This window comes from Bombina bombina, chromosome 8, assembly GCF_027579735.1.
Source record: "Bombina bombina isolate aBomBom1 chromosome 8, aBomBom1.pri, whole genome shotgun sequence".
NCBI classification, from domain to species: Eukaryota; Metazoa; Chordata; class Amphibia; order Anura; family Bombinatoridae; genus Bombina; species Bombina bombina.
In genome coordinates, this window is record NC_069506.1 from 156,006,278 (window position 1) to 156,032,759 (window position 26,482).

Here is a 26,482-nt window from a genome sequence, read left to right on the forward strand (position 1 = left end):
CCCTGGATCTGTACCCGTAGTAAGGAACTCTGAAGTTCTGACGAGAGGCCATCAGATCCATGTCTGGAATGCCCCACGGTTGAGTGACTTGGGCAAAGATTTCCGGATGGAGTTCCCACTCCCCCGGATGCAATGTCTGACGACTCAGAAAATCCGCTTCCCAATTTTCCACTCCTGGGATGTGGATAGCAGACAGGTGGCAGGAGTGAGACTCCGCCCATAGAATGATTTTGGTCACTTCTTCCATCGCTAGGGAACTCCTTGTTCCCCCCTGATGGTTGATGTATGAACTTGGCCCTCGCTAGCTGAGGCCAAGCTTTGAGAGCATTGAATATCGCTCTCAGTTCCAGAATATTTATCGGTAGAAGAGATTCTACCCGAGACCAAAGACCCTGAGCTTTCAGGGATCCCCAGACCGCGCCCCAGCCCATCAGACTGGCGTCGGTCGTGACAATGACCCACTCTGGTCTGCGGAAGGTCATCCCTTGTGACAGGTTGTCCAGGGACAGCCACCAACGGAATGAGTCTCTGGTCCTCTGATTTACTTGTATCTTCGGAGACAAGTCTGAATAGTCCCCATTCCACTGACTGAGCATGAACAGTTGTAATGGTCTTAGATGAATGCGCACAAAAGGAACTATGTCCATTGCCGCTACCATCAAACCTATCACTTCCATGCACTGCGCTATGGAAGGAAGAGGAACGGAATGAAGTATCCGACAAGAGTCTAGAAGTTTTGTTTTTCTGGCTTCTGTCAGAAAAATCCTCATTTCTAAGGAGTCTATTATAGTTCCCAAGAAGGGAACCCTCGTTGACGGAGATAGAGAACTCTTTTCCACGTTCACTTTCCATCCGTGAGATCTGAGAAAGGCCAGGACAATGTCCGTGTGAGCCTTTACTTGAGGAAGGGACGACGCTCGAATCAGAATGTCGTCCAAGTAAGGTACTACAGCAATGCCCCTTGGTCTTAGCACCGCCAGAAGGGACCCTAGTACCTATGAGAAAATCCTAGGAGCAGTGGCTAATCCGAAAGAAAACGCCACGAACTGGAAATGCTTGTCCAGGAATGCAAACCTTAGGAACCGATGATGTTCCTTGTGGATAGGAATATGTAGATACGCATCCTTGAAATCCACCTTGGTCATGAATTGACCTTCCCGGATGGAAGGAAGAAGTGTTCGAATGGTTTCCATCTTGAACGATGGAACCTTGAGAAACTTGTTCAAGATCTTGAGATCTAAGATTGGTCTGAACGTTCCCTCTTTTTTTGGAACTACGAACAGATTGGAGTAGAACCCCATCCCTTGTTCTCCTAATGGAACAGGATGAATCACTCCCATTTTTAGCAGGTCTTCTACCCAATGTAAGAATGCCTGTCTTCTTATGTGGTCTGAAGACAACTGAGACCTGTGGAACCTCCCCCTTGGAGGAAGCCCCTTGAACTCCAGAGAATAACCTTGGGAGACTATTTCTAGCGCCCAAGGATCCAGAACATCTCTTGCCCAAGCCTGAGCGAAGAGAGAGATTCTGCCCCCCACCAGATCCGGTCCCGGATCGGGGGCCCGCATTTCATGCTGTCTTGGTAGCAGTGGCAGGTTTCCTGGCCTGCTTTCCTTTGTTCCAGCCTTGCATAGGTCTCCAGGCTGGATTGGCTTGAGAAGTATTACCTTCCTGCTTAGAGGACGTAGCCCTTAGGGCTGATCCGTTTCTGCGAAAGGGACGAAACTTAGGTTTATTTTTGGTCTTGAAAAGACCTATCCTGAGGAAGGGCGTGGCCCTTGCCCCCAGTGATATCAGAGATAATCTCTTTCAAGTCAGGGCCAAAGAGTGTTTTCCCCTTGAAAGGAATGTCAAGCAATTTGTTCTTGGAAGACGCATCCGCTGCCCAAGATTTTAACCAAAGCGCTCTGCGCCACAATAGCAAACCCAGAATTTTTTCGCCGCTAACCTAGCCAATTGCAAGGTGGCGTCTAGGGTGAAAGAATTAGCCAATTTAAGAGCACGAATTCTGTCCATAATCTCCTCACAAGAAGAAGAATTACTAATAATCGCCTTTCCTAGCTCATCAAACTAGAAACACGCGGCTGCAGTGACAGGGACAATGCATGCAATTGGTTGTAGAAGGGAACCTTGCTGAACAAACATCTTTAGCAGACCTTCTAATTTTTTATCCATAGGATCTTGGAAAGCACAACTATCTTCTATGGGTATAGTGGCGCGCTTGTGTAGAGTAGAAACCGCCCCCTCAACCTTGGGGACTGTCTGCCATCAGTCCTTTCTGGGGTCAACTATAGGAAAACAATTTTATAAATATGGGGGGAGGTACTAAAGGTATACCGGGCCTGTCCCATTCTTTACTAACAATGTACGCCACCCGCTTGGATATAGGAAAAGCTTCGGGGGGCCCCGGGGCCTCTAAGAACTTTTCCATTTTACATAGTGGTTCTGGAATGACCAGATAATCACAATCATCCAAATTGGATAACACCTCCTTAAGCAGAGCGCGGAGATGTTCCAACTTAAATTTAAAAGTAATCACATCAGGTTCAGCTTGTTGAGAAATGTTTCCTGAATCTAAAATTTCTCCCTCAGACAAAACCTCCCTGGCCCCCTCAGACTGGTGTAGGGGCCCTTCAGAAACCATATCATCAGCGTTCTCATGCTCTACAGAATTTTCTAAAACAGAGCAGTCGCGCTTTCGCTGATAAGTGGGCATATTGGCTAAAATGTTTTTGATAGAATTATCCATTACAGCCGTTAAATGTTGCATAGTAAGGAGTATTGGCGCACTAGATGTACTAGGGGCCTCCTGTATGGGCAAGACTGGTGTAGACGAAGGAGGGGATGATGCAGTACCATGCTTACTCCCCTCACTTGAGGAATCATCTTGGGCATCATTTTTACTAAATTTTTTTTATGACATAAAATACATATAGTTAAATGAGAAGGAACCTTGGTTTCCCCACAGTCAGAACACAATCTATCTGGTAGTTCAGACATGTTAAACAGGCATAAACTTGATAACAAAGCACAAAAAACGTTTTAAAATAAAACCGTTACTGTCACTTTAAATTTTAAACTAAACACACTTTATTACTGCAATTGCGAAAAAGTATGAAGGAATTGTTCAAAATTCACCAAAATTTCACCACAGTGTCTTAAAGCCTTAAAAGTATTGCACACCAAATTTGGAAGCTTTAACCCTTAAAATAACGGAACCGGAGCCGTTTTTATATTTAACCCCTTTACAGTCCCTGGAATCTGCTTTGCTGAGACCCAACCAAGCCCAAAGGGGAATACGATACCAAATGATGCCTTCAGAAAGACTTTTCTATGTATCAGAGCTCCACACACATGCAGCTGCATGCCATGCTGTCCTCAAAAACAAGTGCGCCATACCGGCACGAAAATGAGGCTCTGACTATGATTAGGGAAAGCCCCTAAAGAATAAGGTGTCTAAAACAGTGCCTGCCGATATAATCATATCAAAATACCCAGAATAAAAGATTCCTCAAGGCTAAATATGTGAATCGATTTAGCCCAGAAAAAGTCTACAGTCTTAATAAGCCCTTGTGAAGCCCTTATTTACTATCTTAATAAACATGGCTTACCGGATCCCATAGGGAAAATGACAGCTTCCAGCATTACATCGTCTTGTTAGAATGTGTCATACCTCAAGCAGTAAGAGACTGCACACTGTTCCCCCAACTGAAGTTAATTGCTCTCAACAGTCCTGTGTGGAACAGCCATGGATTTTAGTTACGGTGCTAAAATCATTTTCCTCATACAAACAGAAATCTTCATCTCTTTTCTGTTTCTGAGTAAATAGTACATACCAGCACTATTTTAAAATAACAAACTCTTGATTGAATAATAAAAACTATAGTTAAACACTAAAAAACTCTAAGCCATCTCCGTGGAGATGTTGCCTGTACAACGGCAAAGAGAATGACTAGGGTAGGCGGAGCCTAGGAGGGATCATGTGACCAGCTTTGCTGGGCTCTTTGCCATTTCCTGTTGGGGAAGAGAATATCCCACAAGTAAGGATGACGCCGTGGACCGGACACACCTATGTTGGAGAAATAGCCATCAAAAACAAAACTTTCCAAGATAAAAGCTTAATATCAATGGAATGAAGGGGTTCAAACGGGACCCCTTGAAGAACTTTAAGAACCAAGTTTAAGCTCCACGGAGGAGCAACATCTGGATCGTCTGCCAGACGTTTGTGTAAGAGAATAGACAGAGCAGAAATCTGTCCCTTTAACGAACTAGCAGATAAACCCTTTTCTAAACCTTCTTGTAGAAAAGACAATATCCTAGGAATCCTAACCTTACTCCATGAGTAACCCTTGGATTCGCACCAATATAAATATTTACGCCATATCTTATGGTAAATTTTCCTGGTAACAGGCTTCCGTGCCTGTATTAAGGTATCAATAACTGACTCCGAGAAGCCACGCTTTGATAGAATCAAGCGTTCAATCTCCATGCAGTCAGCCTCAGAGAAATTAGATTTGGATGTTTGAAAGGACCTTGTATTAGAAGGTCCTGTCTCAGAGGTAGAAACCACGGTGGACAGGACGACATGTCCACTAGGTCTGCATACCAGGTCCTGCGTGGCCACGCAGGCGCTATCAGAATCACTGATGCTCTCTCCTGTTTGATCTTGGCAATCAGTCGAGGAAGCATCGGAAATGGTGGAAACACATAAGCCATGTTGAAGACCCAAGGGGCTGTCAGAGCATCTATCAGCGCCGCTCCCGGGTCCCTGGACCTGGATCCGTAACAAGGAAGCTTGGCGTTCTGGCGAGACGCCATGAGATCCAGATCTGGTTTGCCCCAACGATGAATCAGTTGAGCGAAGACCTCCGGATGAAGTTCCCACTCCCCCGGATGAAAGGTCTGGCGACTTAGAAAATCCGCCTCCCAGTTCTCCACGCCTGGGATGTAGATCGCTGACAGGTGGCAAGAGTAAGACTCTGCCCATCGAATTATCTTTGAGACTTCCAACATCGCTAGGGAACTCCTGGTTCCCCCTTGATGGTTGATGTAAGCCACAGTCGTGATGTTGTCCGACTGAAATCTGATGAACCTCAGTGTTGCTAACTGAGGCGAAGCTAGAAGAGCATTGAGTATTGCTCTCAACTCCAGAATATTTATTGGGAGGAGTTTCTCCTCCTGAGTCCATAATCCCTGAGCCTTCAGGGAGTTCCAGACTGCGCCCCAACCTAGAAGGCTGGCATCTGTTGTTACAATCGTCCAATCTGGCCTGCGAAAGGTCATACCCTTGGACAGATGGACCCGAGAAAGCCACCAGAGAAGAGAATCTCTGGTCTCTTGGTCCAGATTTAGCAGAGGGGACAAATCTGAGTAATCCCCATTCCACTGACTTAGCATGCATAATTGCAGCGGTCTGAGATGCAGGCGCGCAAATGGCACTATGTCCATTGCCGCTACCATTAAGCCGATTACTTCCATGCACTGAGCCACTGACAGGCGTGGAATGGAATGAAGGACACGGCAAGCATTTAGAAGCTTTGATAACCTGGACTCTGTCAGGTAAATTTTCATCTCTACAGAATCTATAAGAGTCCCTAGAAAGGAGACTCTTGTGAGTGGTGATAGAGAACTCTTTTCCACGTTCACTTTCCACCCAGAAATGCCAGAACTATCTCTGTATGAGACTTGGCCATTTGAAAGCTTGACGCCTGTATCAGGATGTCGTCTAGATACGGAGCCACCGCTATGCCTCGCGGTCTTAGAACCGCCAGAAGTGAGCCCAGAACCTTTGTAAAGATTCTCGGGGCCGTAGCCAACCCGAAGGGAAGAGCTACAAACTGGTAATGCCTGTCTAGAAAGGCAAATCTTAGGTACCGATAATGATCTTTGTGAATCGGTATATGAAGGTAGGCATCCTTTAAGTCTACCGTGGTCATGTATTGACCCTCTTGGATCATGGGTAGGATGGTTCGAATAGTTTCCATTTTGAAGGATGGAACTCTTAGGAATTTGTTTAAGATTTTTAGGTCCAAGATTGGCCTGAAGGTTCCCTCTTTCTTGGGAACCACAAACAGATTTGAGTAAAACCCTTGCCCTTGTTCCGTCCGCGGAACTGGGTGGATCACCCCCATTACTAAGAGGTCTTGCACACAGCGTAGAAATGCCTCTTTCTTTATTTGGTTTGCTGATAACCTTGAAAGATGAAATCTCCCTTGTGGAGGAGAAGCTTTGAAGTCCAGAAGATATCCCTGAGATATGATCTCCAACGCCCAGGGATCCTGGACATCTCTTGCCCAAGCCTGGGCGAAGAGAGATAGTCTGCCCCCCACTAGATCCGTTTCCGGATAGGGGGCCCTCTCTTCATGCTGTCTTAGGGGCAGAAGTAGGCTTTCTGGCCTGCTTGCCCTTGTTCCAGGGCTGGTTAGCTTTCCAGCCCTGTCTGTAACGAGCAACAGGTCCTTCCTGTTTTGGAGCGGAGGAAGTTGATGCTGCTCCTGCCTTGAAGTTACGAAAGGCACGAAAATTAGACTGTTTGGCCTTTGATTTGGCCCTGTCCTGAGGAAGAGTATGACCCTTACCTCCAGTAATGTCAGCAATAATTTCTTTCAAGCCGAGCCCGAATAAGGTCTGCCCTTTGAAAGGAATATTAAGCAATTTAGATTTAGAAGTCACGTCAGTTGACCAGGATTTAAGCCATAGCGCTCTGCACGCCTGGATGGCGAATCCGGAGTTCTTAGCCGTTAGTTTGGTTAAATGTACAACGGCATCAGAAACAAATGCATTAGCTAGCTTAAGTGCTTTAAACTTGGCCATAATCTCATCCAATGGAGCTGTGCGAATGGCCTCTTCCAGAGACTCAAACCAGAATGCCGCAGCAGCAGTGACAGGCGCAATGCATGCAAGGGGCTGTAAGATAAAACCTTGTTGAACAAACATTTTCTTAAGGTAACCTTCTAATTTTTTATCCATTGGATCCGAAAAAGCACAACTATACTCCACCGGGATAGTGGTACGTTTAGCTAAAGTAGAAACTGCTCCCTCCACCTTAGGGACCGTCTGCCATAAGTCTCGTGTGGTGGCGTCTATTGGGAACATTTTTCTAAATATCGGAGGAGGGGAAAAGGGCACACCGGGTCTATCACACTCCTTGCTAATAATTTCTGTAAGCCTTTTAGGTATAGGAAAAACGTCAGTACACACCGGTACCGCAAAGTATCTATCCAACCTACATACTTTCTCTGGAATTGCAACCGTGTTACAATCATTCAGAGCCGCTAATACCTCCCCTAGCAATACGCGGAGGTTCTCAAGCTTAAATTTAAAATTAGAAATCTCTGAATCCGGTCTCCCTGAATCAGATCCGTCACCCACAGAATGAAGCTCTCCGTCCTCATGTTCTGCAAATTGTGATGCAGTATCAGACATGGCTCTCACATCATCAGCGCGCTCTGTCCTTAACCCAGAGCTATCGCGCTTGCCTCTTAATTCAGGCAATTTAGATAATACCTCTGTCATAACAGCAGCCATGTCTTGCAAAGTGATTTGTATGGGCCTCTCTGATGTACTTGGCGCCACAATATCACGCGCCTCCTGAGCGGGAGGCGAGGGTACTGACACGTGAGGAGAGTTAGTCGGCATAACTTCCCCCTCGTTGTCTGGTGATAATTTCTTTACAGATATAGATTGACTTTTATTCAAAATGACATCAATACATCTAGTACACATATTTCTGTGGGGCTCCACATTGGCCTTCAAACATAGTGAACAAACAGATTCATCTGTGTCAGACATGTTTAAACATACTCGCAATGAGACTAGCAAGCTTGGAAAATCCTTTCAAATAAATTTACAAGCAATATAAAAAACGCTACTGCGCCTTTAAGAAGCACAAAAAAATCGTCACAGTTGAAATAACAATGAACCAAATCAGTTATAGCAATCAAATTTTCACAGTAAATGTATTAAGTTAGCAAAGCATTGCACCCACTAGCAAATGGATGATTAACCCCTTAATACCCAAAAACGGATAATCAATTTAACAATTAACGTTTTTATCACAGTCAAACACACTGTCACAGGTCTGCTGTGACTGATTACCTCCCTCAAAATGACTTTTGAAGACCCCTGAGCTCTCTAGAGACGTCCTGGATCAAGGAGGAAGAAGCAGGAAGACTGAAACTGAATTTTTACTGCGCAAAAATGCGCTAAAATAGGCCCCTCCCACTCCTATTACAACAGTGGGAAACCTCAGTTAACCGTTTCTATGTAGAAAAAAACAACAGCCATGTGGAAAATCATGCCCCAAAAGATTTATCACCAAAGTACCTCACAAAAAACGAATAACATGCCAGTAAACGTTTTAAACATACACTTTAAAAGTTAGGTAGTGTTATTAATAAGCCTGCTACCAGTCGCTTCTACTGCAGTTAAGGCTTATACAATACTTCAGTATTAACAGTATTTTCTTAGTCAAATTCCATTCCTTAGAAAATTACTTATTGTACATACATTCATCAGCCTGATACCAGTCGCTGCTGCATTTAAGGCTGTACTTACATTACATCGGTATCAGCAGTATTTTCTTAGTCAGTTCCATTCCTTAGAAAAATAATTTACTGCACATACCTTGTTTGCAGGATTCCCCACACGCTATTCCCTTTCTGAAAGTTACCCCACTCCTCAGAATGTGCGAGAACAGCCAGTGGATCTTAGTTACTTCTGCTAAGATCATAGAAAACGCAGGCAGATTCTTCTTCCAAATACTGCCTGAGAACAAACAGCACACTCCGGTGCCATTTAAAATAACAAACTTTTGATTGAAGAAATAAACTAAGTATAAAAAACACCACAGACCTCTCACAACGTCCTATCTAGTTGAGTTGCAAGAGAATGACTGGATATGACATGTGAGGGGAGGAGCTATATAGCAGCTCTGCTTGGGTGATCCTCTTGCAACTTCCTGTTGGGAAGGAGATATAATCCCATAAGTAATGGATGACCCGTGGACTGAATACACTTAACAAGAGAAAAAGTAGCTTATATGATATAATAATTGAATAGCACCCTGGCGGTTGATAAAAGTTGGTGAGAGTGCATCAGCAGAGGACTGTGTTTATATATATATATATATATATATATATATATATAGTCTTTATAGCATGGCCTAGTACTCACGGTAACCTTTGAACCACCGGGGTGCACATCAAAGAGATCCTGCATAATTCACAGATCCAACATATCGCAAAAATAAAGGCACTTGCCGGGTTTAATAAGGATAAAGTTTTATTCCTTATGAAGTAACGTTTCGGAGTTTTACCTCCGTTTTCAAACTGGTTGTCATTTTGAAAACGGAGGTAAAACTCAGAAACGTTACTTCTTAAGGAATAAAACTTTATCCTTATTAAACCCGGCGAGTGCCTTCCTTTTTGCGATATATATATATATATATATATATATATATACATACATACGTATACATATATTATATCATATATCTTCATCAATAAGCACTCTTTGGACTTCACACAACATCCATATTAATTATTTTTATTCCACTCAGTGATTTTCATAATCAATTAGTTGGTTGATTATTTTTTCAATTAATCGATTAATCAGACAAAATAAAAATGCAATTTTCTAGCTTACCTAAAGGCAGAGTCACTGTGAGAGCAGAACAGGAGGTGATCATTAGCAGGGCTGAGGGGTGTAAGAATAGGGCTTCCTACAGGGTGAGGGAGCAGCTGCAGAGGGGGGCACCACTAGAGCATGGAGGAAGCCTAAATACTCTGTATATATAGGGTAAAGGGGCATCTATGACACAGTCTATACACAGAGTTATAGTGTTCTGTCACTGACAATGTTTTTTTTCTACACACACACTACACACACTTTAATTATTGTATTTTTTATATACACATTTTATTACTTCCTGAGTAACACCTATAAGCAAATAACGCCACTGATTGTATGTCAGGTAAACTATCACCTCTTTCTTTAGCTTCAAACATGTTCTTAGACTTTACATGAGAAACTGGAAGACTAAAAAATCTTTGATTGTTGTAGAGATAGCTAACCTCTGCTACAGAGTTCTGTGATAATAATATGGCAGTGATTACTGGAATAGCTAGGCATGCAGGTAAGTCACACACATTGTCACCTGCATCTATTCTGCACGGTACAGTGGAAAGTCTCTTCTCTTTCCCTTCCTCATCCTCCATTGACAGCTACTTCCAGCACAAACCCCCCACAAGCGAAAATTACAACGCGGTCAAACTCACATCCACACAATTTTACCCCGAATTTTACTCTACTCCACCTCCCAGGCTCCTATGGGCGCTCAGCTTCCTTGGCAGCTGTGACACTAACAGCAACACCGCGCACACTGCCGGGCTCCTCAGCATCGCCATCACTTTGGTGAAAACTGTGTGAGATACTAACCTAAAACCTGAGGCACCAATGTCACCTGCAGCCTTCTGCATGCGCTAATCTTCTCCTCTCTTCTGAGCACCTTGTGTTACAGACACAAGCCTAATTTATTAGTTGGCAAAAAAAAATCTGAATGTTTCTCACATTGCAATGTTTTACACCTAAACTCACGGAGCCTTCTTTTATTGTTTGGGTGTATGGTTTATACAGTAGTTGGATGATATTTACTTAATGTAAACTTACAGCTGCTCTTTCTTTGCGACACCTCATGCACGTGCAGCGTTACTGTCCTCACTCACAACTAATCGACCACCAACTAATTAATAATGAGAATCGTTGACAACGATTTTCATTATAGATTATTATCGATTTTGTAAATAAGTTGTTTCAGCCCTGATATATATATATATATATATATATATATATATATATATGTTTATATGTGTGTACATATGTTTTTATGTATTTATATGTGTATACGTATATATGTATTTACAGACAAATATGCACATAAAAACACATAAATACATATGTTAGGGGAGGATGAGGTTAAGGGAGGAATGGAGAGGAGGCTGTCTAGCTAATCTACCTAATTTGGGCTGCGGCGGAGCAGCTGACTACTTGGCGAACGCAAAGTTTTTCCTTTCAACTCGCAACACAAATGCGAACCGTCAAGCCCAAACAACCTGTGTCTAGCAGATGTACCGCTCAAAAGCAAGTGCAAAATTCTGTTCCACTCGTAATCTAGCCCTAAGATCTCAAAGTTCCCAACTAAGGGGCCTATTTATTATTGTGCAAGCGGACATGATCCGATATTTCGGATCATGTCCGCTGCACATCGATAAATGCCGACAGCATATGCTTTCGGCATTTATCATTGCACCAGCAGTTCTTGTGAACTGCTGGTGCAATGCCGCCCCCTGCAGTTTTGTGGCCAATCGGTCGCTAGCAGAGGGTGTCAATCAACCCGATCGTATTCGTTCGGGTTGATTTCAGTCCGCCGCATCAGAGTAGGCAGACAGGTTATGGAGCAGCAGTCTTTAGAAAAACACGGGGCATCAAGCTCCATACGGAGCTTGATAAATATGCCCCTTAAGGTTTAACATGAAATTTTAAAGTTGTGCATCAAATTATCTGTTGCTTCCACCATGAAGGTAAATAAAGCCATCTGTTTCTTTGTTTTAATAAAAAGGCACTAAGGAGTTGGTTATACTTAAAAAGAAATCATTGCAATATGTATTATTCACCATTTTGAAATTATTTTTACCTATTATTTCTTTTTTTAACTTCCACGGACCTACAAAGAGGCTGGGGTCTCTACATGAATGTTTATTTAGCATGATGGCATTATTGTTCTAGAGTAACTTGAGCTGGCTCAGTGTTTAGTGAATGCAAGAGAAACGTTAAAGGGACGGTACACTGTAAAATTGTTTTTATATTAATGTATTTTCAATGACTTGTTATACCAGCTGCAGAGTATAAAATGTATAAGACATTGCATTTTCAGGTTTATTTGTGTATATGAATTAGCTGGTTTTGTGCTTTAAAACCACAGTCTATTACAATGGGTTGAGTTTCAGGTAATATGAGATCTCATTATGTTATCACTTTGTGTACACACACTTGCTTTCTTATCTTATATTTGTCTGGAAAACCAAAGCTCAATACTTATAGAGAACAATGGTAAATTATCATTTTATTACTTAACTATCCTGCACCTCACTGGGAGTGTAATTTCTTCTGCTGGCTGTGTTTACTTAAGCTATTCAATAGCCTGGACTCCAGTATACAAACTTTCACTACATTTGGGAATACCACAGGCTAAATCAGCTATTTCAAATGCCAAAATATGGGCAAAGGAGCTACTTGTAAACAATTTAATACACTCCAGCAGGTAAAATGGATCATTGGGAACAATTTAAAGGGGAGAATTTTTTTGGGTGAACTGTACCTTGTTTGTTCATGCTCAAAAGAGGAAGAATGCACCTTAAAGGGACAGTCAAGGCCAAAAAAAACTTTTATTTTTCAAATAGGGCATGTAATTTTAAACAACTTTCCAATTTACTTTTATCAACAATTTTGCTTTGTTCTCTTGGTATTCTAGTTGAGAGCAAACCTAGGAAGGCTCATATGATAATTTCTAAGCACTTGAAGGCCGCCTCTAATCACATGCTTTTGTATTTGCTTTTCACAACAGGGGAGAGTAGTTCAGGTAAACCCTATAGATAGCATTGTGATCACGCCCGTGGGTTGTGGCAGACACTGCACTAATTGGCTAAAATGCAAGTCAATAGATAATAACTAAAAGTCATGTGATTAGGGGCGGTCAGTAGATGCTTAGATACAAGATAGTCACAGCAGTAAAAAGTATATTAATATAACAGTGTTGGTTATGCAAAACTGGGGAATGGGTAATAAAGGGATTATCTATCTTTTTAAACAACAAAAATTCTGGTGTTGACTGTCCCTTTAAGTTCAAAAGATGACTGCTCTTTTATCTCCCTGAGGGCAGTAGCTACAAAAGTGCTCATTTTGCAAGAAAATAAGTAGCTTGTTTGCTTTTTTTTAACACAATCTGTTTAATTCTATGGTTACTTTGATTTTACATATAATAATGTAAAATCAATAATATAGGAATGGTAAGCTATACTAAGTTGCATACAAGGTCCAAATTTCATGATTCAGATAGGACATGTAATTTTAAACAACTTTCTTATTTACTTTTATCATCAAATTTGCCTTTTTCTCTTGGTATTTTTTGATAAAGGCTAAATCTAGGTAAGCTTATAGTCTGATTTTTAAGACTCTGCAGTCCACCTCTTATCTCACAGTCTGACCGTGAATAGCTAATAACATGTACTGTTTGTTCACATGGGCCATATAGATAACATTGTGCTCACCCAAGTGGGGTTATTGAAGAGTCAGCACTAATTGCCTGAAATGACAGTCTGTCAAAAGATCTGAGATAAGGAGGCCGTCTGCCGAAGCTTAGATACAAGGTAGTTATAGAGGTAATAACATTGTTGGTGTTTACTGGCCCTTTAAGCTAAAAATAGCTAATATTAAAAATGTTCAATTTTTATTGCATTAGATACGTTTATGTAAAATTATGCAATTAATTTACTTCATAATGTCCCCCGACTGACAACATCTTCTGTGGAGAACACTATTATAATATCTCATTTACACATAATATGAGTATATGTTGGCAAAATGGTTGCAAAACTATATACTTCATTCAAAGGGTACCATGCTAGCACAGGTGTGAGTTGTATTTGCCTTTTGTGATCATGTCAAAGGAACTTAGCAAGGCAATTTGAAGACAAGGTATTCTCTTGAGTGCTGAAAAATGTTCCAAGCTCCAAATTCCACCCAAATTGAATATTTATAAGGGGGCAGTACAATGCAGACTGACAATATTTTCCAAAGCCTAATAATTTAACTCATAGCAAGACCAGGCAGACCTAAAGTTACCACACCATCAGAAGACCAGTATATCAAGTTAACATTATGGAAAAGAACAAAATCGGCATCTACAATTCAAGCCCAGCTGAACCAGGAATGTCCTATCACAGCAAACAAAACCCTTAAAAGATGACTGGCACAGTGTGGTTTTCATGAGATAGTAGTGGTCTCTTAGTAATTATTTGTCAAAATTTTTTTTATAAAAAATAAATAAATCTAAACTTTTAGCATTTGACAAGCCATACAGCAATTTCACTGTAGATTAAACACTCTGTTCATTGACAATTCAGAATAATTTGTGATTGCAAAACAGAGTTAATCTGGGCAGACGACAGCATATGAGGATAACAGCACAGTATATAAAACATGCTATTAAATATGGTACAGGAAATATTCAGGCACGGGAATGTTTCGCCTATTCTGTTGTCTTGCACAAAATCACTACACTTTGATCAAAGAGAACTACCACTGTATTCTGTAGAGGCATGCCATTCCTTCTGGCCTAAAGTTGTGTGGAAGAGGATTAATTTTCCAGTAGGACAACGATTACAAACATACATCAAAGCTGTGCCTGTAGTATCTGAACTCCAAGGAAGAGCAAGGCATGCTGATATGTATGGCTTTCTCTCCACAAACACTGCACCTCAACCCCATTAAAAAAACCTTGAAGAACATCTAAAAAGGCAAAAGGTGAAAAACATTCCTTAATACACTCTGGGGTGCTCTAAAAGAGTACTGGAATAATATGATTTGTAAAATTCTGCACAAACTAATACAGTCAATCCTAGGCAGAGTTAAAATAGTAATTAAAGGACCAGTCAACACAGTAGATTTGCATAATCAACAAATGCAAGATAACAAGACAATGCAACAGCACTTAGTCTAAACTTCAAATGAGTAGTAGATTTTTTTTCTGACAATTTTAAAAGTTAAGTCTTTTTCCACTCCCCCTGTACCATGTGACAGCCATCAGCCAATCACAAATGCATACACGTACCATGTGACAGCCATCAGCCATTCACATATGCATACACACTTATTCTTGCACATGCTCAGTAGGAGCTGGTGACTCAAAAAGTTTAAATATAAAAAGACTGTGCACATTTTGTTAATGGAAGTAAATTGGAAAGTTGTTTAAAATGACATGCTCTATCTGAATAATGAAAGTTTAATTTTGATTGAGTGTCCCTTTAAGGTAAATGCTGGTATATATTTTTGTTTATAAAATACTGTATACTTTGTTAAAGAAAATGTATTCATCAGAAATGCTGAAATAAAAGCATACCAGGGCAGTGGATTTAGACTTTTGGACGACACTGTGTGTATGTATATATATACAGCAATTTTTAAATCGTTAATCTCCCAGTGATGTGGAGGTCTAAGCTCGTCTAGATGCATAACAGTGTTTAGTAGAAATGCATCACACCACTAAGGTTTAGGCTTATAATAGAATGTAACAGTTAATTTCTAATAGAACATAAAAAGTTCCTTATAAAATGTACTCTCTCCTACTACATAAGCCACTTTGCACTGTACGCAGGTAAGGACACTCCTGTAAACAAGAGTCTGTTTTTCTCTGACGTTCTCCCTCTTGTATAAGGCAGATGTCGCACATTAGGTGGCTGTGACCTACTGTGTTGTTTTTTTAATTGTTAAGACAATTTTTTCAGAGGTATATATATTTTATATAGACTAGATGTGATGAACAAAAGTTAGTTACACTTTTTTGCATGTCACAAAGAACAAAAATATGCTATTTGAATGTTGCAGCAAACAAAACAAAACAAAAAAAACACACAGTTACTTAAAAAAACAGTGCTTTAACAATCCATATTAAATAATTACTGCTCATAAAAATAAACCCATTTTCTTACATCAAAGAGCATTTCATGCATGTTTCAGCCAAGGAAGTTGCCCGAGCACCACAGGGAGTGTAAACAAACACAAAGACTCCCAGTAAAAACAAATAAAAACAAACACACTGATATACATGAAAATATCTACTTAACAAAACATCCTTTACCAGAGGACATGTCGAAATACCCAGGTGGAGGGCGTTATGGATACCGTAAATACATGGGAAAACTAACATTTGTTTGCATTATCCACAGATAAGTAAAATATATTTACATGTAAAGCAAATACCAGCACACAAAGGGCTAGATTACGAATGGAGCGCAAATGAATGCTCCCGCTTGAGCGTTAATTGCACTAGAATTAAGATTTTTGCGCTGGTCGGGTTGCGCTCGTATTGTGATTTGAAAGTAAACTGTTTTCGCTCTAGCGGTAACCCAACGAGAACAAAAATCTGAAGTTAGAATATCACGTGTGCGTTCACGTGTTACCCCACTCTCACGCAAACCCCAATCGCATATCCTTATTTCCGCTAACCGGACAAGAAAATATGAATATTTTACATTCCAATGTTCTGCTTATCACAGAATATGTTCTATTTATTCATAAATAAATATTTCTACATATATTTGATGGCATGTTAGTACAATATACAGTATATATATATATATATATATATATATATATATATACCTATATATAAACATGATTATATAGAAGTATAATATAGGAATATCTATTTATAAATACTTAGAAAATATTCTGCTATGTGCAGAACAATGGAATGTGAAATATTTATAGTAAATACATAGTTAAAACTTGTATTCAATATAGATATTGCATAAATATGCTATTACACGTTTTCATCTACTTAACGACAAAGATCACTTGCTTCTTAACTATTGGATGCAGGCTTCTTGTAGCTTATTAAATGGAGCCCGTAGAGTGCTGCCCTTCTCTAAAGATGGTTTATCCCAGTTAATAAAACATTTTAACCAGTGCTTCAATCAAAAAATAAAATGAAGTCCTTCACTCTATGGGGTCGAATTATCAAGCTCCGAATGGAGTTTGATGCCCCTGTTTCCGCGCGAGCCTTCGGGCTCGCCAGAAACAGCAGTTATGAAGCAGCAGTCTAAAGACCGCTGCTCCATAACTGGTCCGCTATCTCTGAGGCTGCGGTCTTCAATCCACCCCAATCCAATACGATCGGGCTGATTGACACTCCCTGCTAGCAGCGGATTGGCCACGAATCTGCAGGGGGGCGGCATTGCACGAGCAGTTCGGGTGAACTGCTTGTGCAATGATAAATGCCAACAGTGTATGCTGTCAGCATTCAGCGATATCTGTCGGACATGATACGCTACAGCGTATCATGTCGGACAGACATTGATAAATCGGCCCCTATGGTCGGAATAGTTACTCATGCAGAGTCTGTCGGCATGCAGTGTTGATATATAAACTATTCACAGGCCCTACCACTCCAATAAACAAAATGCTAAAAACAATAAACAACTCTTGCTGTTATATAAAAAAACAAAAGGTGAATCCTGTAACCTGCAAATGAAATAGCTAGTTTAGGCATTCTGTGGCATTCTGAAAACACAAGTTACAGAACTTTTGCTTCCCTAGGGAGTGTGGAAAAAGCACAATTTTTACACAGAATCAACATTCCAGTCAAAATTTGAATGCATAAATATTAGTTGCAGGCTCAAATGCACGAGTCTGCAACCAACTGAGGCATTCACCTTATGATAAATCTTGCCCTGAGTATGTTTATCTTATCACACTTGATTGTGGCCAATTAAAGGGACATTCAAGTCAAAATTAAACTTTCATGATTCAGATAGAGCAGGAATTTTAAACAACTTTCCAATTTACTTCCATTAACAAAATGTGCACACTTTTTATATTAACACTTTTTGAGTCACCGGCTCCTGCTGAGCATGTGCAAAAATTCACAGAATATACGTATATGCATTTGTGATTGGCTGATGGCTGTCACATGATACAGTGGGAGTAAAAATAGACATAACTGAAAATTGTCAGAAAAAAAATTACTACTCATTTGAAGTTCAGGCTAAGTGCTATTACATTGTCTTGTTAGCGTGCATTTTTTTATTATGCAAATTTAATGTATTTGCTTAAAGGGACAGTCCACACGCGATTAAATATTACCCAGTTTTGTTTGTTGTACCAGAGACACCACACCGCATCCACTGACACTTAATCCCTTTCAAAACGAAACAGTTTTTTTATTCAAACACTTTGTCATTCGGCCATAGTAAGATGGCTACACAACTCCTCCCATACAATCAGTGGGCACGTCTATGTGTGAGCTACGTCCAATCAAAAGGTTCTCACTTGTAAAATCCATGACACGCGCCCATAGTTTTGCACTGCCGGAAGCGGTTTCTACCAGGCCCACAGGAATGAGAAAGAAGGTGGGAGGAGGAGTTTGGCAGCCATATCAAAACAGCCGAACAAAGAAAGTGTGTAGACTGTCCCTTTAAGGCTAAAAGTAATGGTTTTATGCTCTGCCCTAAACAATTCATTTGTAGTATGCAGCTGGTTTAGGCAATTTACAGCATTTTGCATCATATTAGGTAACATAATTTAACAAAAGTGAGACAAAAAAATGAAAACAAAAGTAAGTTATTTTATAGAAAAAGCAAGCAAAAAATGCATGCATACTGCAAAGTTTTTTGAGGGTTTTTTTGTTCTTTTTTAATTTTCATTAATTAATTTATGGGGAATTACATTTTGAGTTTAATGTCCCTTATGTCCCAGAATTATCATGTGTCACTCTCATTGCTACCTATGACTTTGGTGCATTTTGCAAGCTACTTTGATGTGTGATGTCTGTTTTCAGAGACAAGTGAAGAGTAAAGCAATATAAAACCCAAAAATGTTATTTTATCACTCAGACAGAGGGTACCATTTAAAAAAAAACTTTCAAATTGGCTTCAAATTTGCTTTGTTCACATGATATTCTGTGTAAAAGAGATACCTAGGTTGGCATCTGGAGCACTACATGGTAGGAAATAGTGCTGCCCCCTAGTGTTCTTGCAAATGGATAACATTCTTGCAAAACTGCTGCCATCTTGGGCTCCAGAAATATGCAGGTTTCTAGGCATATGTCCCTGCTTTTCAACAAAAGATACCAAGATAATTAAAAAAACGTAATAAGAGACGTATATTAGAAAGTTGTCACACATGCTCTATCAGAATCATGAAAAAATTGGTGGCTAAATGTAACTAAACAATTAGCAAAGGCAACTTAGGTTCTCAACCAAAAATGGGCCGGCCTCTTAAACATACATTTCTGATTTTTAAATAAAGATAGCAAGAGAAGGAAGAAAATGTGATAATCAGAGTAAATTAGAAAGTTGCTTACAATTGCATGCTCTATCTGAATCACGAAAGAAAAAAAATGGGTTTACTATCCCTTTAATGTTTTTACTTCACACTAAAATATTTATTTAACCCCTTAATGACCGGACCATTTTTCAATTTTCTTACCCTTAATGACAATGGCTATTTTTACATTTCTGCAGTGTTCGCGTTTAGCTGTAATTTTCCTCTTACTCGTTTACTGTACCCACACATATTATATACCGTTTTTCTCGTCATTAAATGGACTTTCTAAAGATACCATTATTTTCATCATATCTTATAATTTACTAAAAAAAAAATGATAAAATATGAGGAAAAAATGGAAAAATAACACACTTTTTCTAACTTTGACCCCCAAAATCTGTTACACATCTACAATCACCAAAAAACACCCATGCTAAATAGTTTTTAAATTTTGTCCTGAGTTTAGAAATACCCAATGTTTACATGTTCTTTGCTTTTTTTGCAATTTATGGGGCAATAAATACAAGTAGCACTTTGCTATTTCCAAACCACTTTTTTTCAAAATTAGCGCTAGTTACTTTGGAACCCTGATATCTGTCAGGAATATCTGAATATCCCTTGACATGTATATATTTTGTTTTAGAAGACATCCCAAAGTATTGATCTAGGCCCATTTTGGTATATTTCATGCCACCATTTCACCGCCAAATGCGATAAAAAAAAAAAGTTCACTTTTTCACACATTTTGTCACAAACTTTAGGTTTCCCACTGAAATTATTTACAAACAGCTTCTGCAATTATGGCACAAATGGTTGTAAATGCTTCTCTGGGATCCCCTTTTTCAGAAATAACAGACTTATATGGCTTTGTGGTTGCTTTTTGGTAATTAGAAGGCCGCTAAATGCCGCTGCGCACCACACATGTTTTATGCCCAGGAGTGAAGGAGTTAATTAGGGAGCTTGTAGGGAGCTTGTAGTGTTAATTTTAGCTTTAGTGTAGTGTAGTAGACAACCCCAAGTATTGATCTAGGCCCATTTTGGTATATTTTATGCCACCATTTCACCGCCAAATGCGAGCAAATAAAAAAAAAAACTTTACATTTTTCACAATTTTAGGTTTCTCACTGAAATTATTTACAAACAGCTTGTGCAATTATGGCAGAAATTGTTGTAAAAGCTTCTCTGGGATCCCCTTTGTTCAGAAATAGCAGATTTATATGGCTTTGGCGTTGCTTTTTGGTAATTAGAAGGCCGCTAAATGCTGCTGCGCACAACACGTGAATTATGCCCAGCAGTGAAGGGGTTAAATTAGGTAGCTTGTAGGGAGCTTGCAGGGTTAATTTTAGAGATCAGCCTCCCACCTGACACATCCCACCCCCTGATCCCTCCCAAATAGCTCTCTTCCCTCCCCCACCCCACAATTGTTACCGCCATCTTAAGTACTGGCAGAAAGTCTGCCAGTACTAAATAAAAGAGTTTTTTTTTTTTAAATAAAAATTATAAAATATTTTAGTTGTGATGGACCCCTGCCTTAGCACCAACCTCCCTGATCCCCCCCTCCAGCTCTCTAACCCTCTCCCCTACCTAATTACCGCCATCTTGGGTACTGGCAGCTGTCTGCCAGTACCCAGTTTGGCCCCACAAACCAAACTTATTTTAATTGTATTTATAACTGTTATTTGTGTTTATTTATTTCTGTAGTGTAGCAGCCCCCCCACAATACCCCCACCCCCTCCCCCTCACAGATCCTTTTAAATATAAAAAAAATAAAATAACTTTTTTTCCCCTTATTTTTTCATTGGTGTCAGTGTGGCTAATGTGCGCATGTGCACGCGTGCCCACGCACACCCGTGCACGTGCGCGCGCGCATCGTGCACGCGCGCGCACACGCTCCCTCCTCCCACCGGTCAGAGGCACCATCGGCACCATCACTACCGGTGCAGAGAGGGCCACAGAGTGGCTCTCTCTGCATCGGAGTCTTGTAAAGGGGTATTGCAGGATGCCTCCATATCGAGGCATCACTGCAATACCCTCAGAGCTGCTGGAAGTGATTGTGATCACTTCCAGCACTCTGTTAGACAACTGACGTACCAGGTACGTCCATTGTCATTAACTGATTGTTAATGCATGACGTACCTGGTACGTCAGTTGTCATTAAGGGGTTAAAGTGAATGTAAAGTTTCATGAATAAGTGCCGATTTTTAAAAATACTATTAAAAACAGAGGCACTTTCATTCATGAAACTTTACAATGCAGCGGGGTTTTTTTAAATACTTACCTTTTTCTTTAACAAACGTAGATCAACAATCCTCTGCCCGCAGCTCCTTTGTACTTACCTCAGCAATGACGAAACCGGCTTCCTCCAATCATGGCGTGCACCCCAGAATGTTTATCTCGTGAGGCCACGCCGTGATTGGAGGAAGCCGGTTTCGTCATTGCTGTGCTACGTACAGAGGAGCTGCGAGCGGAGCATCGCGGTCTGTGTTTGCTAAAGAAAAAAGTATTTTAAAAACAAAATGCTGCAATGTTTCATGAATGAAAGTGCCCCTGTTATTTAAAGTATTTTTAAAAAACGGGCACTTATTCATAAAACTTTACATTCACTTTAAGGTTTCTGTGTATCTTATAAGAGACAGAATCATCATCTTGTGGGCTTCTTTCTACTGCTACCAATTTGCTCTCTTCTTTGATGTCTCTTCCAGTGATTATCAAGTGACTAACATTGAATGTATGTTTTTTATGTATCTTTAAAAACAGTTAAATTAAAGTGAATGTCAACTTTCACAAATGAAAGCCCTGTTCTAAGTTCTAAGGCTTTAAAGTGAAGGTAAAGTTTGAACTATCTATAAACAATATTCAATTTTTAACATCATAAATAATCTAATCGCTAACTTCTTTTCTACATGTCATCATCTATTTCCCCAATAAACATGATTTATATTATCCCTACCGTGGTGTAACGGACTCCTCCCATCAGCCATTTCCTGATGTCTGACGTATAGAGCGGTCCCACTCGCTCAATACGTCTCTCTTAGGCTCGTTTACGTGGATCACAATAAGTACGCATGCGCATAAAGGCATTTCAGCCTCTGATCTTGGTTCCCATTTGGAGAAAGAAGCCTACGTATTGCAACAATTGCAATAGGCATGCGCAAAACAGGAGCGCTTTTCTTCCAAGGAAGAGAAAAGAATAGGAACGCATGCGCATATTGTCAAACAGGGCAATGACGTTGAATGACGGCCGATGACGGCCGCCTAACGGCCAGAATCTCAATTGGCTGCTGGAAAAACGTGACCAGCAAGTAAAAAAAAATTACATGAACGGGTTGAATTTACATATTGAAATAAAGTAAGTAAAAACGGCGAAAACAGACTTTAGAATAAAATTTAAAAAAATTGATGAATGAAAGTGCCATTCATTTAGGCTGGGCTGTATAATGCAATAATGAGATATAACGAACTTTACCTTCACTTTAATATGCTAATGAGTACTGAAACCAAGACTTTGCAACACTTTTCGTGTTTGAATAAAAAAGGTAAACTGTTGCATTAAACATTTTTTGTAATTTAAAGTGAATGTCAACTTTCACGAATGAAAGCCCTGTTTTTAAAAATACTATTAAAAACAAGGGCACTTTCATTCATGAAAGTTTACATTGAAGCTGTTCTTTTAAAATACTTACCTTTTATTCCTAGCAAGCGTGGAACACCGGAGAAGCAATTTCTCCGCCTCCAGGTAGTCTCTTCTTACATCAGCAATGACGAATCCGGCTTCCTCCAATCACGGCGTGGCCTCAGGCAATGCTTACTCAGGGTGGAAGCCATTATTGGAGGAAGCCGGATTCTTCATTTTTGACGTAAGAAGACCCTACCTCGAGGCGGGGGAATCGCTGCTCCGGTGTTCCACACTTGCTAGGAATAAAAGGGAAGTATTTTAAAGAACAGCTTCAATGTAAACTTTCATGAATGAAAGTGCCCTTGTTTTTAATAGTATTTTTAAAAACAGGGCTTTCATTAGTGAAAGTTCAAATTACAAAAAATGTTTAATGCAACAGTTTACCTTTTTCATTCAAACACGAAAAGTGTTGCTAAGTCTTGGTTTCAGTACTCATTAGCATATTAAAGCCTTAGAACTCAATTAACGCTATGATTGACCATTGGAACAAATAAATGGGACTTTCATTCATGAAGTATAAAATACAGTACTTTATGTAGAAAGCTCCTTTATTTGTTCCAAGTGTTTGCCGCACTGAGCTGCACAGGCAGCCCAAGGCTGAACGCAGTTTTGCCAAGAGGTGACGTTTCCACCTCTTAGCAAATAGCCGTGCGGGAAATCCAGAGCCACACGACGCCAAGCTGGATTTCCTACACGGCTATTGGCCAAGAGGTGAAAACGTCACCTCTGAAGCAAAACTGAGTTCTGTTGTGGGCTGCCAGAGCAGCTCAGTGCGGCGAATGCTTGAAACAAATAAAGGAGCTTTCTGTATGAAGTATTTTATACTTCATGAATGAAAGTCCCCTTTATTTGTTTCAATGGTCAATCCTAGCGTTTCAAAAACGCTAGGATTGACTTTAAAGAGACAGTCAAGTCCAAAAAAAAACTTTCATGATTCAGATAGGGCATGTAATTTTAAACAACTTTCCAATTTACTTTTATCACCAATTTTGCTTTGTTCTCTTGGTATTTTTAGTTGAAAGCTAAGCCTAGGAGGTTCATATGCTAATTTCTTAGACATTGAAGGCCGCCTCTAATCTAAATGCATTTTGATCGTTTTTCACCACTAGAGGGCATTAGTTTACGTGTTTCATATAGATAACGTTGAGCTCACGCACGTGAAGTTACCTAGGAGTGAGCACTGATTGGCTAAAATGCATGTCTGTCAAAAGAACTGAAATAAGGGGGCAGTCTGCTGAGGCTTAGATACAGGGTAATTACAGAGGTAAAACATGTATTATTATAACTGTGTTGGTTATGCAAAACTGGGGAATGGGTAATTAAGGGATTATCTACCTTTAAAATAACAACAATTCTGGTGTTGACTGTCCCTTTAACTTTAACATATTTGTGTCTTTGAAAAGGAAGAGCTTCCCTTAAAGGTCTATTAAATACAGCAAAATTGCATAATCAACAAATACATAAAAAAAGACAATACAATAACAAATAGGGCACGATTCTCAAAAACTTGCTGACATGGAGAGAAATCGACTTATTTTTACTGAGGATTATATTGTAAAGTAAGTATCTCTCCTTAAAGGGACAATCTACACCAATAATACACTTACTGGTTCGGTAATAACACCTCTTATCAGCGCCGCGAGTCGGTTAAGTCCAAGGTTGTGAGCTATGCAAGTATCCATTATTATTATATTTCCTTGTCCCCTGATTAGTAAGTAGAGCATGCTTCCAAGTATCACTCATTTTTTTTCATTGCAGGTCAATTCTTGTGTGTTTTACTGTCTTGTGTTGGCCGCCAGACTCCTCTTATCTACTGTGTCATCATGTCCTAAGGGGTTGGGGTTGTTCCCTATCACTCGCTCCCATGCTTGAGGGTGCTTGCTTTGCGCAAGCACTATACAAGCGGTGCTCTGCGCTCACAAAAAAGCAGAGCAGGAGACATTTTGCAGGAACGGGCTAAATTTAAAACACTACGCATGTGTTACTTTCCGTTTACTAACAAGAATCAATGTGCACGACTCGCAATCAATTTGAAACCACAACCCTTTAGGACATGATGATCCAGTAAATAGGAGGAGTCTGACAGCCATTTAAAAATGGTAAACACTGAAAAGCATACAAGAATTTGCCTGCAATTAAAAAAATTAGTGATACTTGGAAGCACTAATCAAGGAACAAGGGATTCAAACCAGAAAGTGCATTATTGGTGTAGTTTGTTCCTTTAACATAAAGCATTTTCGAGAACTCCTCGTAATGAGATTAACAATTACCAAGGTAGAAATTGCCTTTAAAATAATCACTGAGGGGCCTCGTAATACTGGTGTGGCATCTTACAAAATCTCATCAAACCAGGGAGCTTCCCTTAAAATTTCAAATGAGAAATTTCTGACAAATGTCAAAGTAATTTATATTTTCTGAGCCCACTGTATCATGTGACTGCTATCATCCATCACAAATGCATACATGTATACACTGTGCTTAGTAGGAGGTAATGCCTCAGAAAGTGTGCATATAAAAAGATTGTGCACATTTTTAATTATGTAAGAAAATTGAAAGTTTGTTTTTTATTTGCATGCTCTATATAAATTATTGAAGTTTAATTTTGGCTTTTGTGTCCTTACCACCAGGGCTTGACAAACACAGGAGCCAGGGAGCCACTGTCTACTAGAATTTTACCCCTGGCTCCTAACTTTTTGGGTTATTCATATATCTATATGCAAATACCACTGTCTGGCTCCTAAAACAGAGGTTGACAAATATGTTTAAAATGTAGGAGCCGGTAAGAATATTTAGGAGCCAGACATATTTTTAGGAGCCAAACAGTGGTATATGTATATAGATATATGGGAACTAACCCAAAAAGTTAGGAGCCAGGGGTGAAAGTCTAGGGACCAGTGGCTCCCCTGGCTCCTGGGTTTGTCGAGCACCGTCCTAAAAGCATGTCTGGCTCCTAAATATTCTTACTGGCTCCTAAATTTTAAACAGATTTGTCAACCCCTATCTTAGCCAATCAAAAAGACCACTCCAGTCCTGAGAAAACAAGGCACTTTCTTCTGAATAAAGGTATTTTGTAAACAAACCCAAATATGTATAGTGGACTGTATGAACATTAACAGTGGAAATGCAGATATACCATTCAAAGACAAGAGCTGGCAACCTTTTATAAGTACTATGCAAAAATAATACTACAAAGAGACCAATCATAAATAAGGTTTTATAAAAAATAACCATAATAATAAAAATAATATTTAAAATTTCTAATCTGTCGTCCTGCATCCTTTGAAGGGGAGAAAAATATCACTGTGTTTGGCAGCCAAACTGCCTAAAAGACAGGTAAAAATGCAGCATGCTTGCCGTGCCAGCTCCAAGTGGCACATATGCCATAGATTGTTGACCTGTGCAGTAAGGCAAAGTGGGCAACGGTGCCATATTTGGTTGCTCCAGCCAAATCCTCAAGAGTAATTTCTATACATGAAGAACAAGAGAGGGATAGTAAGGAAAATTAAACCAGTAGTTGATTCCAAGTTATAGCCCATCTTTTTCTTTTCCTTTTTATGCCATCTTCCATCAATATCTATTATCAGATCTTTTCAGTGTGTGTATATATATATATATATATGACAAACTATACTATAAAGTAAATAAATAGACTATGATGTAATTTTAGTATGTGTTTAAAAAACATCTAGGTCTATAATTTTCAAT

The 26,482-nt window shown here is 39.8% G+C and overlaps 1 protein-coding gene across 1 annotated transcript in view; it reads right to left on the minus strand.

The window, feature by feature from the left end:
• Positions 1-24,659, minus strand: part of LOC128638604 (cytoplasmic phosphatidylinositol transfer protein 1) — a 340,423-nt gene extending 315,764 nt beyond the window's left edge. Inside the window, exon 1 of the mRNA XM_053690660.1 lies at positions 24,385-24,659. Coding sequence (XP_053546635.1) covers positions 24,385-24,501 — 117 coding nt within the window. The 5' untranslated portion in view covers positions 24,502-24,659. The remainder of the gene's footprint in view (positions 1-24,384) is intronic.
• Positions 24,660-26,482: the final 1,823 nt, after the last annotated feature.